Source organism: Canis aureus, chromosome 2 (assembly GCF_053574225.1).
Source record: "Canis aureus isolate CA01 chromosome 2, VMU_Caureus_v.1.0, whole genome shotgun sequence".
Lineage (NCBI taxonomy): Eukaryota > Metazoa > Chordata > Mammalia > Carnivora > Canidae > Canis > Canis aureus.
In genome coordinates this window covers 65,025,079-65,042,372 of record NC_135612.1, presented here as the reverse complement: position 1 = coordinate 65,042,372, position 17,294 = coordinate 65,025,079, and the positions used below count along the sequence as shown (strand labels likewise).

Below are 17,294 nucleotides of genomic sequence, written 5' to 3'. Positions count from 1 at the left end.
AAAGCAAAAATGAACTATTGGGACTTCATCAAGATAAGAAGCTTTTGCACAGCAAAGGATACAGTCAACAAAACTAAAAGACAATCTACAGAATGGGAAAAGATATTTGCAAATGACGTATCAGATAAAGGGCTAGTTTCCAAGATCTATAAAGAACTTATTAAACTCAACACCAAAGAAACAAACAATCCAATCATGAAATGGGCAAAAGACATGAAGAGAAATCTCATAGAGGAAGACACAGACATGGCCAACATGCACAGGAGAAAATGCTCTGCATCACCTGCCATCAGGGAAATACAAATCAAAACCACAATGAGATACCACCTCCCACCAGTGAGAATGGGGAAAATTAACAAGGCAGGAAACCACAAATGTTGGAGAGGATGCGGAGAAAAGGGAACCCTCCTGCACTGTTGGTGGGAATGTGAACTGGTGCAGCAGCCACTCTGGAGAACTGTGTGGAGGTTCCTCAAAGAGTTAAAAATAGACCTGCCCTACGACCCGGCAATTGCACTGTTGGGGATTTACTCCAAAGATACAGATGCAATGAAACGCCGGGACACCTGCACCCCGATGTTTCTAGCAGCAATGTCCACAATAGCCAAACTGTGGAAGGAGCCTCGGTGTCCATCGAAAGATGAATGGATAAAGAAGATGTGGTTTATGTATACAGTGGAATATTCCTCAGCCATTAGAAACGACAAATAGCCACCATTTGCTTCAACGTGGATGGAACTGGAGGGTATTATGCTGAGTGAAGTAAGTCAATCGGAGAAGGACAAACATTGTATGTTCTCATTCATTTAGGGAATATAAATAATATTGAAAGGGAATATAAGGGAAGGGAGAAGAAATGTGTGGGAAATATCAGAAAGGGAGACAGAACATGTGGGAAAGGAACTAGGGGTGGTGGAAGGGGAGGAGGGCGGGGGGTGGGGGTGAATGGGTGACGGGCACTGAGGGGGGTACTTGACGGGATGAGCACTGGGTGTTATTCTGTATGTTGGTAAATTGAACACCAATAAAAAATAAATTTATTATTAAAAAAAATAAGAAATCTGAAATCTCCACAAGGTTAAGCTACAATGTTGTCAATAAATGATAACAGACAAAACTAGCATTCAATTAATTATATAAAGAGCTATATTTTATCAAGTTAAATGATAATTCATTTAATAGGTATTTATTCTATACTTCTCTGTGTCAGACCCTTGAGGGGCAGGACACAGAGGTGAAGAGTCCCCGACTTCCTTCATGGAGCCAACACACTGGTAGGATGGCTAATTAAACAGGCTTATTATAAAATCCTTTAATTCTATAGCTGCCTAATGTGACAGTAAATAGCTAGTAGCGACATGTGCTGAAGTCAACTGAACAATGACTTCCCAAACTCTCTGATCAGTATGACTTAAAGATACTAATCATTTATTTCACTGTCACACAGACGCAATTTGTCAAATTTGCTCACCTTTAGATTTATTAAAATGTCAATTTGGTATCAAGCACCTGACAAAAAGATCGTGAAGAAAGATATAAGGGTGGGACAGAGAAAGAAAAGGATAGAAATGTTGACAAAGACCTAGGCAATTTGGGATCTGGAGACTGGATGAGGTGGACACAATATAGTTCAGGCTACCCATGCTGACAGTTTTAGTGGGTCTGGCATCCTGTTGAGTTTTGGGAATCAGGAAACTTCTTTCAATGTCAAACTGCAACTAACTGGCTCCATCACCTTGGGCAGGTTTCTTAATGACCTAAGCTCCAGTTTCCTCTTCTACAAAATAAAAAGTCTCTATACTTGACCATTATGAGAATTAAATAAGGAGGGAAAGTGCAGAACAATGTGCCTGGCACACAAAGTAGCTAGTATTATTTTTACGTTGCTCATGATCTTGGAAGCTTACAGGAAGCTTCCATAAATGGTATTTTGGTTTTTAAGAAAAGAAATGAAAAGAAGCTAAAGAGTGAAAGAATGATGAGTTCACCAACATTGTTCCTTTTATCACACTCTCTGCCATAACAGTAATAAAAAAGACCTAAGGTAATTAGCTGAAAATCACAGTACAAGTGAGAATAGGATTTCAAATATCGAGCAGTCAGCAGGCTTAAATTACTGTCCTTTGGTGCAATTGCCCTGCTTCAGGATTGCTGATCCCATGTGAGTCCTGCTGAGACCAGCCAGCCACACATGCCCACTATCCAGCCTCTCGTAGACACCATGTTAGGTGCCTTAGTTATAAACCAAGAATCCAGGTGCATAGAAAATCCCAGTGTGTGTAGGGGAGGGCTTTGCTGTCACAAGTGAGGCAGACTTTGGATCTATTCAAACAGGAACTCAAGTCACTGGAAAATATATCATTTGGTCTTATGCTTTCTACAAGAATATAACTTGTGGAAATATATTTCCAAGATCATATATCTCATTTACTATCTGTTTCTGGATTTTCACAGGTATCTGAAAAGTAGCAATGAATCAAAATAAGTGAACAAGAAGTTATTAAAAGCCTAGAACGTGCATGGCATGGCAATGAGGGTAACTAATAAAATGCAAAGTATAATCACAATCCATAAGAACTAAGCTGTATAAAAATATCAGACATAAAAAACTCTCACTTAAGACATGACCATTTCCCACCAACCTCACTTCAGCATTTCCAGACTGTGTTGTAATGACCTATTTCCACTATGAGCCTGGGTGTCCCACACAAACCTTGGTACTCTCTACGTATACCACAGTGCCTGGCTTTATGTAAATGTCTGCTAAGTGAGTGGATGATGAAAATTCATAGAATCTCAACAACTTCCTGTCAGTCTTGATTTAAAGATGCGTAAGTAACCAAATTTACTGCCTTACATTATATATTTTTTAATTTATCCGTATTCAAAATGCTAATTAAGAGGCAGTGAGTAAAAGACAAATGTTAAGAAAGAGCAAAGTTATTCTGGTGAACTGTGAAAATGAGAAATTGCTGACTATATTTAGATAACCCTAGCACACTACAGGTTAAATAAACAAAGAGGCCACACTGCTTAGCAGCGTCCACTCACCCACTGAATACACAGCTCTAGAGATGTTGTGAGGTTTACAGGAAATGAAGGGACAAAGACTACTTCCCATGGTGTGGTATCCCACCACACTCAGCAGAACATACTCAAATCCTTTTGCTGGAACAGGTGTTTCCAACACCCAAGTAGCAGAAGAGCTCAAGCTTTTGAAGTTCTCTGCAATATTCACTCTATTCCATGTAAAAGAATGATTTGTGGTTCAAGAGTAAAATTAGAAGGCACTGTATCTGTTAAAAGGTACATACCTGGATTCCAAGAAAACTGCTCCATGTTTCTTAAACATACTATTAGCAAAAGCACATAATTTGTGAATCGTTCCTTAATATCTGAAAAAAAAATTGAATACAAACTGTACTGTATATAAGTAACAATAATATATTGCATGTGTAACTTTCTTTTAGTCAGAACACAATGAGAGTATAATTACATACGAATGTCTGCAAAATAAATACACTATTTATACATAGGCTGGTGTTACACTGGTAAGGCATTTACATCTTTCACTGACATAATTCAAGTATGGAAATTCCAGTTTTGTACGTGGTTGAAAGTATCGGTGTTTTTTTCTGTTTTAATAGCTGTAGTGTTCCACAGTATGACTACACCACCATTTGTTTATCTGCTTTCTTCCTGACAAACATTGGGTTGTTTCCAGTTTTTGGCTACTATGAATAAGGCCGCCACATGTCTTGTACAAGTCTTTTGTGAACATGTATTCTCCCTGCTAAGTTACAGGATAGGCAAACATTTAACTGTATAAGAAACTGCCAGAAGGTTTTCCAGGGCAATTGTAATATTCTCCACTTACACCATCAAAGTACGACAACACCAGTCACTTCGCACCCCTGCTAACATTTATCGGTGGTAGACTACCGAAGCAGCCATCCTGGCGGGTGTGCAGCGATAGCTCATTAGGGTACTTCCACCTCCATTTCCCACCACAGTACAAATATCAACATGGTGAGAGATAAATTACGTCTTCATATTCTTAGGAAACAGTCTTGACTTTGTGAACTCCTTTCCAGGGATACCCCTCCAGGGTCCCATACGCTATATTTTGAGAACCAAGACACTATGCTGCTTTGATTTTTGTACCTATGAAAGATAATATTTCTAGGGATAGATGTTGTACTTTCACCTTAGGATAAGGAGGCAGTAAGCCATAACTGAAAAAGCTGAGCACAGAGAGATAATCTGAGGTTTACAGCCATAATTCTGCTCTTGGCATCTGTGTGGGTGACCTGGGGATGTCAAATTAGTTTCTCTGTGTGTTAGTTTCCACATCTATAACATGAAATATCATTTGCTACAAAGAAATTTCTGGATTAATAAGAAGTTCTGAAAGTATGGGATGGTGCTATGCAAATGCTCATTAGATTTTATCTTAAATGTCTTGAAATTACAATAACCAAGATAGTAAGAAAACCTGGCAAAGATGTTGAGGGAGTAAAAGAAAGCTAAGCTAAGTCAAAGCAGCAGCCCAGAGGAAATGTGACAGAGAGTTTCAGAATGAGTTGCAAAATAATACTGCATAAAGCTTCATGTAGAACCTAAGTGTACATACCGCTATTTGACATTTGAAAAAGATTATTCTTTTCAAACTTCTTGAAAACACTTCCTTTAATTTCAACAAACTGAAACAGTAAACAAAAAGATCACTATTATTATGAGCAGTTTAAAAATGGACATGCTACATGTAAAACTTTCTGGAGAGTAAATAACATTTAAAAAAATAATTTCATTCCATCTAGAATATTGCCATTAAAGTGTTCATAGAGCCTCAAAAATGTAAAATTAAATCTCATACTTACATTATTAGACATCATGATAGTAAGCAGTGACTTGTTGTGTGAATTAAAAGCCACATTGAGAGTTGTTGCTTGAACCATGATGAGAATTGCATGCAAAACTAGCAGTGAGTGATGTCAAGGAAAAAGCTTGTCTGTTTTCATGTTAATTAGTAGATAAAACTATACAATTTTGAAAGTAAATGGGAGGGGGGATGATTATGATCTCTAAATCCAGTCTTGCATTAGAGCTTTATTATCTTATTAGCTATAGTTGATACTAATTTGACAAGTAAAATGTATGGGACCCACATAAACAAAGCAGAAATGAGCCTCTGGGCATCCCTTCACTTAGACTGTGAGTCCTGGAAGATGGCAGTCTTGCTCTTTTTGAACTTCTGGCATTTGGCACAAGGCCTGGGAAACAGGTCCTTGAAAAAGTTAAATAAGTGGAACAAATTTTCTTTAATATTGAAAAAAGATATTTAACTTGCATTCTAAAATAGAAAAGAACACTAAGCAAAAGTCTGGAAGGAATTGGCTTCTATAGTTCTGTAGGGGATGAGGAATGTAAGAGTAAGAAATGTCTGATAATTGAGATTCTTCTTTACAATGTCATTTTTGAAGACACCCACAAGTTGCAGAATTATATTCATATTACACATGGAATATTTCATTTAAATGAGAATAGCAACTCTTTTACTCCACGTACTTGGAACTTTTACGCTTATAGAAACCTTCCCACTTAGTCCCTTAACTTTCCAAATAATAACCTCATTTTTTCATGTACCACTCTTTCAGAGACAGTATACGTATAGGACTTAAATACAGCTATGCATGTGCACGGGCAAATATATGTGTGGGTATATACACACACACATACATGCACACAGTTTATACAGTAAAGCTTTAATTCTTCAAAAGAAAAACTTTAAGGAGGGGTATAGGGAGCAGAGGAGATAAAACTTCTAAAATTCCTCCCCAATCAATCTCAAATTTTACCTCTGGATGAACCGTATACATTTTACGCCCTAGGTTTTAACAAAAAATTCATAGGCTTAAAGATAAATTACAAACAATTCCAGTATAGGTATGAAAGTTATATAGATCTCTATAAAGTATGTCTAAATATGAACCTTGCATTCTCAAGTCCTTCCATAAAATCAGTCACACCGAGACTAGAATTGTTTTCTACCAGTTAAATGGAGCAAACATACATGAGGCTCTTTAATTTACAATTACTTTAAAAGAAAGACATTTCATGTTAATCTTCAGGACACATACGCGCGCGCACACACACCCCTTTAAATCTGAGAAAGAGTTAACCAAATAAAATAATGTAGAATACGCACTGACTCGAAATTTCCAGTAAGTCTAAAGGATACAGACATAGAGAACAGCCATGAAAAAGTGAGGGATCACTCCAATATGGGCTCTTTTTCTTTCTTTAGGCTCTGTTGCTGTCCAATAGAGAGCATCTAATATATCTTGTCCAAAAGATGAAAACAGACGATCTGCTACCTAAGGAGAAAAATTATTGGAAAGGTGTTTCCTTTTTATTTTTTTTTCTGAAAAGTGTTTCTTAATATTCCACTTAAATATGTTACTAAACCTCAGATTTACTCAAATACTGGAGCTCTGACTTTTTAAATCCCACTAGAAGGCAAGCTACAAAAGAGCAGGGATCTCTTTATTCTCTGACAGTGAGTGCTGAAAATCTGTATTAATTTGAATTAGACTTTGTCTAATTAGCTATGTATTTATAAGGAGAGTCTTTTATAGTGGCAAAAATAAAAAGGGAGAGGGCACATCAAAATCATAGTTCCTCTGGTTTTGATTTTTAAAATTCAGATTCAGAATCTGAACTTAAATCCTTTAGGACAAATACATCATTTGACCCACTGTATTTGTACCTAATATTTGTAGACAATGGTAGCTGTAATTTGTTTGGATTAATCACAGAGTATGTAATATGCAGGTTTACTTCCTAAAGACACTTTCAGGTAGCAATCTCTATGGAGTTATGATGAATAAAAATAAGCACATAAGCAAGAAAGGAGGGCATATATCATTCAGGCTTCAGCTGGAATGGTTGCATCCACACCCAGACCATCAATCTCTGGCTCCCACGGTCTCTAATCCATCCCCTGTTCTTTTTCATCATGGTATTTATCATTTCCGAATACCTCCTGATTTATGGTCTCTTTTCCACCTGCAGAATATAAGCTCCATAAGATCAGGCTCTGCTTGCCTCTGATCTTCAAGGTCTAAGACAGTGCTTGGCATACAGTAATGGTCAATTAAATATTTGCCAAATGCAGGTGTAATAGCTACCTGCTGTTTAGGGAACACTCAACACATGTCTGGCATCGTGCTAAACCCTGTCTATGCGCTGCCTCATTGAATGCTCGTAATTCCCCTAGCACCTGAGGTTCATGAGATGAGCTAAGAATTAGAGACACTCAGCAACCAGAAGCTGTGTCCAGGGCACCGAGGCTGGGAAGGGGAAGAAGTAGGGTTCAGTCAAAGATGGTTTATCTCTAGATGAGAGCCGGGACGCTTGTCTACTATGCTGAAAGCACATTATCAAGTATAGTTTGCAAAGTGAATACGCCATTCTGATCAGCAGTTCATGGACCCTTTCCACCTGAGGCCTGTCCTCTAGTAACAGTGTTGAGGCCACCCTGTAGAGGGCTTTGTAAATTAGGGGGCACACCCATTATGTGTGAGGGTAGGAAGAAGCCCTCATCACCTGCAATCCCCCAAGAGGGAAGGCAGTGAGGGAGACTAGTAGGCCACTGGCGGCAGGAAGAGCCACTCACAAAGCAGACGGAACAAGATAAGCCCAAGCTTCTCTCTCTGTGACAGGGATGCGAGGGCAGGATGACTACTCTGCCTCACAAACTTCATCCACACCATCTGTATCCAGTACAGATGGTACTTGGTGTGGCTGAGCAAGAGCATATGCAATGAGTCTAGAATCAGGAAGCTGGGGTGTGGTTTTAAATCATGTTGGTCAATGAATTTAGGAGTAACCGTGACGGTCAGAGTTCCATGGCTTCTGTGAAGAGATGGAAAGACCTCATCCAATGGAGCCTCAGAGCAGAAAAGCCAGGAGCACCCACACCTCTCCATCTGTCCACTAGTTAGGAAAAATCCTTTCCCAGTTAATTTAAAAGATAAGTATACCTTACTTGTATTCCTAAAAAGTACAGGAAAATGCACTTGTATCTCAAAAGTTTTATTATATAACCTAGGGTAGCTTACTATTTTAAGAACTGATCAAAATTCTACTTTGTTTTATAGCAAAACATGTTTTTTTGCTTTGTGTAGCTGCTTGATTTACTTTTTGCATGTAAGTAGATTTTCACATGCTGCCTGCCCTCAAGTGAAATATACTGTATTAAAAGTATTATGTAGAGAAATTTGCAAACTTTTGTTTCCCTGCTGTATGTAAAAATTACAAAGCACTTTAAGTGTAAATCTATTATAGCAAATACATATATAATCCTAATATTTTTTCATAATGCTTCAAGTTTTAGTAAGATGTATACATGGGTTTCCAATGAATGTTTAAACAAATTTCCCTACCATTTGACAATTTACATTCTCAAGGGGGTACTTACTAAAAAGTCTCTAGGTAGCAGGTACCCTTCTCTCCCATGTGAGGACATGTCATACCCTAGGGACCAAGGACCAGCACTGGGCACCATCTGGTAAGGATGAGATTCTTCAGCCTCAGCCCAGAACTACTTAATCAGAATCTGCATTTTAACAAGGTCTCCGGTGACTGTATAAACATCAAGGCCAGGAGTCCCAATACTAGAGTTGGTAGATGAGAATTCTGTATCAGAGGGCTCCAAGTCTGGACATTCATCAAGCCCGTGCAGCTTCGGAGGCTAGGCTAACCATGTGGGTACAGGAGGGCCCTCACTCACCTCGAGCATATTGTAGATGATGTAGAGCTTGATGACTGACTGTCCCCTTATCAGGTGATACATCATGGAGTAGTCAACATAGTGCATCATAAAATAGCAGATTACCAAAATGACACCCTTCAGGATGTCACACACCTGAGCAGGCTGAAGCAAACGTCTGTCCCTGAAATACATAAGACGTAATAAAAACATGAATTTTACCTTACATGCTCTTGGAATTATCTTTACTGGACATACACTGGCATACAGAGATGATAATGAGAGTTAATACGCTCTTTTAAGAACTAACAAGTTATGCTGACTACTCAATCGTGTGAAGTTTTCTACCCAAGTACAAAAAAATAAAGATGTTAAACCACTATTATAGGTAAGCCCTCTTAACAAGTGAACGCAGAGGGTGGGTGTCTGCTGATAACATGCTTTGGAGCCATGGATTTCCACGATTTTGTCCTAAGCCTTTCACCTTATCTTGAAGTACTACAGCCTGCTGGATCAGCCCTTTCCACACACTGGAAGAGCTCTGGACTTTTTATTTACCAGCAGAGCAGGTTTCTTCATGTCACTTCACAAGTTCTATTTCTGTGATGGCGTCACGGTCCGGTGTGTGGATGCACCATAATTGATGCAACACTGCTGGCAGATGGCCAGTCTTCTGCGGCTACAAATGTGCATGTCATGCCTCATATTTGACAATATATCTGTAGGATGAATTCCTACAATTGGAGGGTATGTTCCCTCAACAGAAGCAGCAAACTGACCTCTCTGGTGGCTGTGCCCATGTTCACATCCACTAGCAGCTCGCAAGGAAGGCTGCAGCACACATGCAGCAATCTAGGATTCCACCAACTGTTGGATCTCTGCCAATCCCACTGCTGAAAAACAGCATCTACTGTAGTTTTAGTTAATTTTTCCCATGAGGAAAACGGCATTTCTCTATATATTTTCTTTATATTTTCTGTGAATTCTTCCCTTTTCTTTTTGGCTTTATAGGAATTGAAAATGCTTTTTCCTAATTACTAGCAGCAGAATAATTGCTTACTTCAGAGAGATTCAAGGCAATCCACTTCAAAATATGCCAACATGGCATCTTATTTTGAATTTAAGTTATTTAAGAAACAGCTGGTGCAAGGAGGACACTCTGACCTTCTCGGATCCCTTGAAAGTGGGAGATAAATTCTCCATTGAATGTACCCTCCCTGCACCTGGGCACAGAAGGTATCCTTATCACCAGAGATAAGAAATTCAGGGCTGAGAAGGTTGTAGAAACAACCCTTGTTACTTTTACATTAATCTGCTATCCCAAGCCCAGACTTTTTCATCTTGTTAATGCTTCACAAATTTATTGTTTCTTTGTCTTAAAGGTATATAAAAGCAAACTGCCTGGTCACTTCTTTCAGTTGCATATTTTTTATGAGTTCTTGTATGTACAAAATTTTTCTCCTGTTAATCTGTTTTATGACCATTTAATTATTGAACCATCAACAGCATTATTTTACAAATGAGGCTTGAAATAGCTCTGTGAGCAGGTGATACAGAACCTCATCCTTGTTTTCTACAATGCACACCCCACACACGGTTTTCAGTCAGATATGAATTTGATCTGTTCACAGAAAGAATATGAGATACTGCAAAAGTCCTGAAAAGAGGTAAATTCTGTGAGAACTAAGTCCACAAAGGTTTATTAGTAGGTGGGAAGACACTGGGCTGAACCAGTGAGGCTAAATGGGGAGACAAGTCAGAATTTGTCTGTGTCAGATCGTATGTCTTGAGACCAGCACTATAAGCTGATAAACCAAGTCAAATTATTCTTAGCAGCTGAAGTTTTGGGCAAAATTGCTTCAAGGACAAAGCCAATCAATCCCTATCACTATCTCCCTGTTTCCCTGACTCTTTTCTTCTCTCCCAAGTGGGCTCTGGCCTGTTCTCCTCATAGAATCAGAGAAGATCTCTTCACCTCCCATCTCCCAAACATGCAGCCCAGAACACAGATATCTCTGCCAAGGGCTATTCCATCATCAAGGAATTCCCTGCTTCCAACCCCATGAGATTAAAAACAGAAGAGGTATTATAGTTGTTGAGAGTGGGAACTAAACATGTCTTTCATTCAAGCAATGCAAAGAGGAGATATTTTGAACACTCCTGGGCTCCTGGCCCATGTGTGACCATCTCCTCTGGGACAGCCAGGGAATGAATAGGCATCGGTACAGAGTATGGTGCCCACCTCTTCTTCTAAAGTGTAGGAGAGGCTCAGCATATACTGAATACCACAAATCACTGAAAGTCATGGGCTTTTGTATTTGGGAACTATAGGTCATGCTTTATGAATTAAAGAAAATGATAGGTACCATAAGTAGGGTAGTATTAATTAATTTGCATTAATTACCAAGGTGACTTTGATAACTAATTAAAGAAACTATACTTAGAGCTTTTCATACTAGATTGGCATCTACTTAAGTGATCTCGGCCAAAGTAATTTTATTTAAGAGAAAAAGAGCATACACACACACACACACACACACACGTATATGTGTATATACACACACATATATATCTCCAGTCCTATGTCTTTAATGTCTTTATAAACATTTATAAAAAAGGACCAATGTATTAGTATATCTATAAAGAAATGTTGTATTAATTACAAGTGATTGTTGCAAATTAGAGGCACCAAACATTAGAAATATATATCCCAAAATAGCACAACATGACACATTTTGAACTAAGATGATAAAAATTTAAAATCAAGCATAAACAACTTTAATTTAGCTTTATCTTGCCTAGGATCAAACCAGCTTGTAAAACCATAGAAGGTTGTACAAATATCTTATGCTACAATTCAGTTCCCACGTGGCAGGCATTGTTCTAGGCACCAGGAATACATTCATTGCAGTTTTCACTATAATCCAGCAAGAGCAAGGTACTATTGTGACTATCTCAGTTTTACAGATGAGGCAGAAAGCACAGTCAGGAATGTGCCCACAGCCGGATAGTTAATTAAGAGTAGAGGAGGAGGGATATGAACCTTGGCAGTCTAGCTCCAGAAGGCATGTTCTTTACTACCATCTCTCATTCTAGACTTTTCTTTAAAAGAACTTTTAAATCAACAACTCAGTACCCTTTCACTTTCAGCATAATTTAATAGAATATAACTTAACACTGTACTGACAGCTTATCTGGAAAAATTTTGTGCTAAAAAGCAAACACACCCATCATTTTTGTTCTTTATTTCTAAAAAAGACAGGACCATATTTCACCGGATCTACTGCTTCCTGTGTGCTCCCTACTCTGGTGAAAATCTATTGCTAACGTCCTAAGTGGTTGCTCCAAAGACTCTGATATTCAAAATTAAGGAGCATTATTCAAATAAAGAATAAAAGTCGAAGAATTCCTAAGAAACAGTTTTGTTTTCATATAAAAGTCCTCGTTAATAAGAAGGAAAGCTACAAAAATAAAAATTATTTCTAAGATGCCACCTTAAAAGACATCTGTATGTATCACAGCACCTCTGAGTATGGAAAGACCTGACCTCAAAATAAGTTCACAGGATTAAAAGAACTTGAACCAGTCCCAGTATTTGTTTCCTTCTCTGTCAGGATATTTTTAGATGACTATCTGGTAAGCATTTCCAACTCCGTAAGAAGCTTATCCACAGCCTTGCCAATCAACTTGGAATTGGCTTTCAAACAATACTTTCAGGTTCAAGTTCTTTCTTATAAAGATCCTTTAAACCATAGTTACTAGCAATTCACTTCGCAAATGCTGAAAATCTCACATAAACACATAAATAAATGGAGCAAGCCGTTGGACAAAGTGAAAAACCCACTAATCTAATTCACAGGTTAGGCTGTAAGTTACTGCAAGAGAAGTTAACTTTAAACAAGATATTCAACAGAACTTAAGATATTTTTTAAAATTTTCATGTTAAGCCACTCATACAGAAACCACATTTTCTCATTTCTAAGTTTCATCTTTTACTCATTCAAATACTTCCACTGGATATGTGCCATTGTCAATTAAAGCACTGCCGTTGTTTCTAAGGGCTTGTGGATTCATGGGAACAGAACAATGCAATGGAAAAGGTGATCTACGTAAGCTTCTTCCTCCTGCTCAGTAGCAGAAGGTAACACACGAAGATTAAGGCAAAAACTAGCAGCATATAGAAAGATCAGGAAAAAAAGAAAAGGCAACACAAATGAGCAAGAAAAATGGCATAATCCCTGCCTGGCTGATTTTCAAATTGGTGTAGATATGTGTCAAGCTATCGGCATGAGATATTTCATTATAAAATACATAGACTGAATCTTTCTTTCTTTCTTTCTCTCTTTCTCTTTTAACATTTTTAGCCATTTGTAGTATACCTGAAAGAGTGTAAAATAAAGTAATATATTCAATATGGTTCCCATTTTTAAAAGAGAAGTTCCTTTATAATTTTGAAGTAAATTCAAATAAAGTATTGAGATTAAGATATTTTCCTTAATTAGAAAATAGTATTTTAAATCTTATGTTTTCCTGCCATACAATAGAAAAATAATTACGAAGTGTTAAAACCGAATGATTAAAGTCTTTCCTTCGGCTTTAAAATAATTTCAAACTATACTAGGAAAAAACCCAACCAGTTTAATAAAGCTATGGAGTAATGCAAAATAAAAATTGCTTATATGGAAGGAACTTATTATAAGCTCAGTTGACTGCTGTGGCATTGGGTTAAAAGTACTTGCTATCAAGGTCTAAGGCAACAAGTGTAATTAAATATCATTTGATGGAGTGATTTTCCTACGTTAGGTGAGATCATGGTCAAATATTGCAAAAATGTGGACAACGCTTTAGGACCAAGCAAGGATAGAGACCATGTTTTCCTCAGGCATCCATCCTCAAGTGGTTATGTCTGCCTATGCTCTTTTTGTTGTTTCCATTTTAATTAATATCTGTTTGCACTGATGTCAATTTGGCCAAGAGTAGAGAAGGAAAAATCAGGGTTTACTCACCACAAGGAGTCCCTGTGACACCACATTCCATTCTATAAAGGAAGTGAAAGTGCTCCTCCCTTCGGTCTGATTCACGAGAGAGAAAGAAAGAGAGAAGGTTGTAATGTTGCTACGCTACTTAGAGTGCCATGGTGAGGAAACAGGGGACAACAAAACCTGATTTATGAAGACTCTCTAATAAAACAAATATATCGCTCTCTACGTATCAGCCACGCAGATCAACCCTGGTAAGAGGAAATCACAAACATACTTGTTTCCCCAGAGAAAGCCATCAAGAGCTCTACCTTCATGTGCTACAGGGTGATATTAAACCAGTTAGGGCACAATTGAGTCTTATGTTTCAGAAGAGGAGAAGTGTGTGTGAGTGTGTGTGTGTGTGTGTGTGAGGTAAATTTTGGGTAAATTATCTTGAAGAAGGTAAGGCATACAGAGGAAATCCAACAGGTTAAGAAACTCTCAAGCATTTGAAATTCATCAGGAGATCAAAGTCTTCTAAATTCATAGGAGATAAAAGCCTATGGGGTAAACTCTCAGAGGAAAAAGACACTATTGCCTCTTAAACACAAAAAAGTCCGTGAAGCCTCAAGTAAGAGTTCTCTTGCCTAAAACCAAAGTGCGATCAGGAAATTTGCTTGCACAGATTTTATTTGCTCTGATAGTACAAGAAAAACACTCTACACTCTGGCATTTATTACCTAAGCCTACTCTACACTTATTACTGACTAAAATGTTTTAGGAAAGTTTTCAAAAATAACTCAGTCCTTGGCACCAGATAGCACCATTTTTCTCTATAATCTCTCTCACCATTCTTCAAATTTTATGGAGAATTCTAAAACACAAAATTAAGTCACAAGTTTGAGCAGGAAAGAGGATTCACAGAAATGCCAGGTAAGTCAAAAATACCTCCACAATTGGTTATTCGTTTATTCTACAGTAAATTTGGAAAAATGAGGTCTGATAACCTCTTTAGCATAATCCAGAGCACTCTACTTTTCTAAAAAATGAAATATTTTCATTCTTCCAAAAAACATAGGTACCTCAAATAATAAACCAAAATTTAATTCTGATTTCCTCGTCATCATTAAAAAATTATTCTAATTCAAGAAGTTTCTCAAATGTCTTTCTAAAATGATACTACCCTATATATGGAAGAGGGAAGACACACAAGGATCCACTTTTAAACAATCTGGATATATCTCTTTATTTATTTTAGTCTCCACCAAAATATCTGGGAGTGAAGACTTTTCAAGACTGTCAATTCATTAGCAAAAAGTATCCAAATAAGTATTTCTGAGATCACTAAGCTTTTTATGGAAGCAGTATATCCTTTGTAGGCAACATAAACACACCTACCAAGTCAAAATAATTACCCTGCCAACTTCTCAAATGAACAATATTTTAACAGGATCAAAAGCTGGCAAAATGCCTGCCAGTGGAGCAATCACAATGAAGGCTGGGTTTTCTTACAAGCATGCTGAAGTGCACTGGTCCTTAGCTGTAGTGAAAGGCAGCGTCCTTGTGTACTTAGGTGTCAAAAGTGGCAAAAACCCAAGCCCAAAACAAAAACCACGGCCAGTTTACAGAATATTTAGAAACCGGCCCAAAGAATAAATTTTAAAGTAGAAAATCTGAGAGGCTGTCAGTTTTCCAAAGCCTCTGACAAATACTGTACCAGATACAACTTGCACACAGAGGCGGCAAGCACAGTAATCACAAATACAGAAAGAAGGCAACAACCTAACACAATCATTGCTGTGATATTCCAACAGACAAGACTGGAGATGGAAAAGTCACTGTTTGCATGTCAGCATCTTGATTACTCTGACGAATATCCTTGCCCCTCCTTTGGGGGAACAATTAAAAAGAACTAAGAGTAGGAAGATGGCGACTTTCTCCTAGAAAAAAGACATAATAAGAATGTAAGGATAAGGGAACAGTTAGGAAAAAAAAAACACAATCCACTTCTTTATTGGTCTTTTTAATTTCTTTCTATCCCTTTGGAAAAATAAAAGTCAGACTGAAGGAAAGAGCACTTTTTTGCTTGCTGAAAAAGATGGAACACAACACAGCTACGGGTGAGACAACCTTTACTGAAAGTAGAGAATGTTGAAAGAAAAGGTATAAGGCAGAATTTGGCTACTTCTAAATAATAATTTTGTTCAAATATATTTTTATAGTCCTAAAATATTGAAAAGGTCTTAGACATAATATTAATAATAGCTTTGTTAATATAATTTTTCTCATCATAGTTCAAGTTTTAAACATTTCAAATTTTGTGCTTTTAAAAATAATGCTCAAAGACACTGCTTTCTAAATTGCTCCAAGAAAAAATAAATTACAACATATGCTACTGTAAGCACAAATCCCTCAGTTTTGATAGAGCAACTTAACATACTAAGACCTAAGACAGTAGGGCCGCATTCTCACGTTCTGTGTAATCTGGCCTATGCTCGCACAGAATACTCAAAGTCGCAGAAGTTCTGTCATGTAATCTTAACTGCATTTAACATTTTATGTGCACACATCATATATTTATTAGTGACAGCATAAAACAATTTTTTTCAGTTGGTCTAAGATACAGAAATAGCAAGAATGGTTTGGCTTGTGTAGGACAGGGGAACAGTCTTGCATATGAGGTGACATACTGCCCTCTGGTGTCATTTTAGTTCTAGAATCTTGACAATGGAACACATTTTGTTTTGAAAAGTTACTCAAATTAATTTAGACTGAAAGTATTTTAAAGTAATATACAAAAGCAGCCATCTCTACTTTATATCTAAAAAAAAAAAAAAAGAAAAGAAAAAAAAAGAGAAAATCTTAAAATACCTAGAGACGTTTGGCTCCCAGGATCATCGGCCACTCAGAAAAACAAACAAACAAAACGGAGGAGAGGGCTGAAGATCTGCCAGTTCTCTCTGCAACACCTCTTTTAGTTTTCAGAACACTTCCCTCATGCTATCTGGGTACTCTGCTTCCCCCAAATGACAAGGAACACTAGAAATGACACAGTTCTAGATGCCTGTGCAGTAAGATGGGTCTTCAAATAGAACCTAAAAATAACAAGGGCTTTGGGCACACTGACAAATCGCCACAGTCACCCACTCAGTGAGCAGCCACTTATGTCTGTGTGCTAACACACCCAAGGAGGGACCCACTCTAGGAGGAAGAGTTTTTAGGATATATTTCCCTATAATGTTTAATCTCATCAAGCGAACAGCCATATGGAACACCCTATGTCTTTGAAAGCCATTCACTTAGAAATGGCTGGAGCACAAACTTGCCTCACATTACTGATCAAAGAATAACTAAGAAGTTAATTTAGTTCATAATACAAACGTGAACAGTTCTACATGGCCTTAGTTATTTTATGTCAGGTAGCCTCACCTGGCTCTACCCAAATTTCTATGTGTCTATCCATGCTATGCAGTCCACATGAAGATTTATATTTAGTAATGTTCTATTAGATATTTTTTTCTGGTCTTCCGAAAATTGAAATAACCCTAATTTTATTTGGT

At 37.6% G+C, this 17,294-nt stretch overlaps 1 protein-coding gene across 2 annotated transcripts in view; it reads right to left on the bottom strand.

Moving 5' to 3' along the window:
- TAPT1 (transmembrane anterior posterior transformation 1) overlaps positions 1-17,294 on the bottom strand; it is a 64,897-nt gene that overhangs the window by 19,821 nt on the left and 27,782 nt on the right. For both annotated transcript variants that reach the window (XM_077877012.1, XM_077877017.1), the window contains 5 exons: positions 8,795-8,957; positions 6,242-6,377; positions 4,881-4,978; positions 4,634-4,703; positions 3,315-3,395 (listed from right to left, as the gene is read on the bottom strand). In XM_077877012.1, the coding sequence (XP_077733138.1) occupies positions 3,315-3,395; positions 4,634-4,703; positions 4,881-4,978; positions 6,242-6,377; positions 8,795-8,957 (548 nt within the window). The remainder of the gene's footprint in view (positions 1-3,314; positions 3,396-4,633; positions 4,704-4,880; positions 4,979-6,241; positions 6,378-8,794; positions 8,958-17,294) is intronic.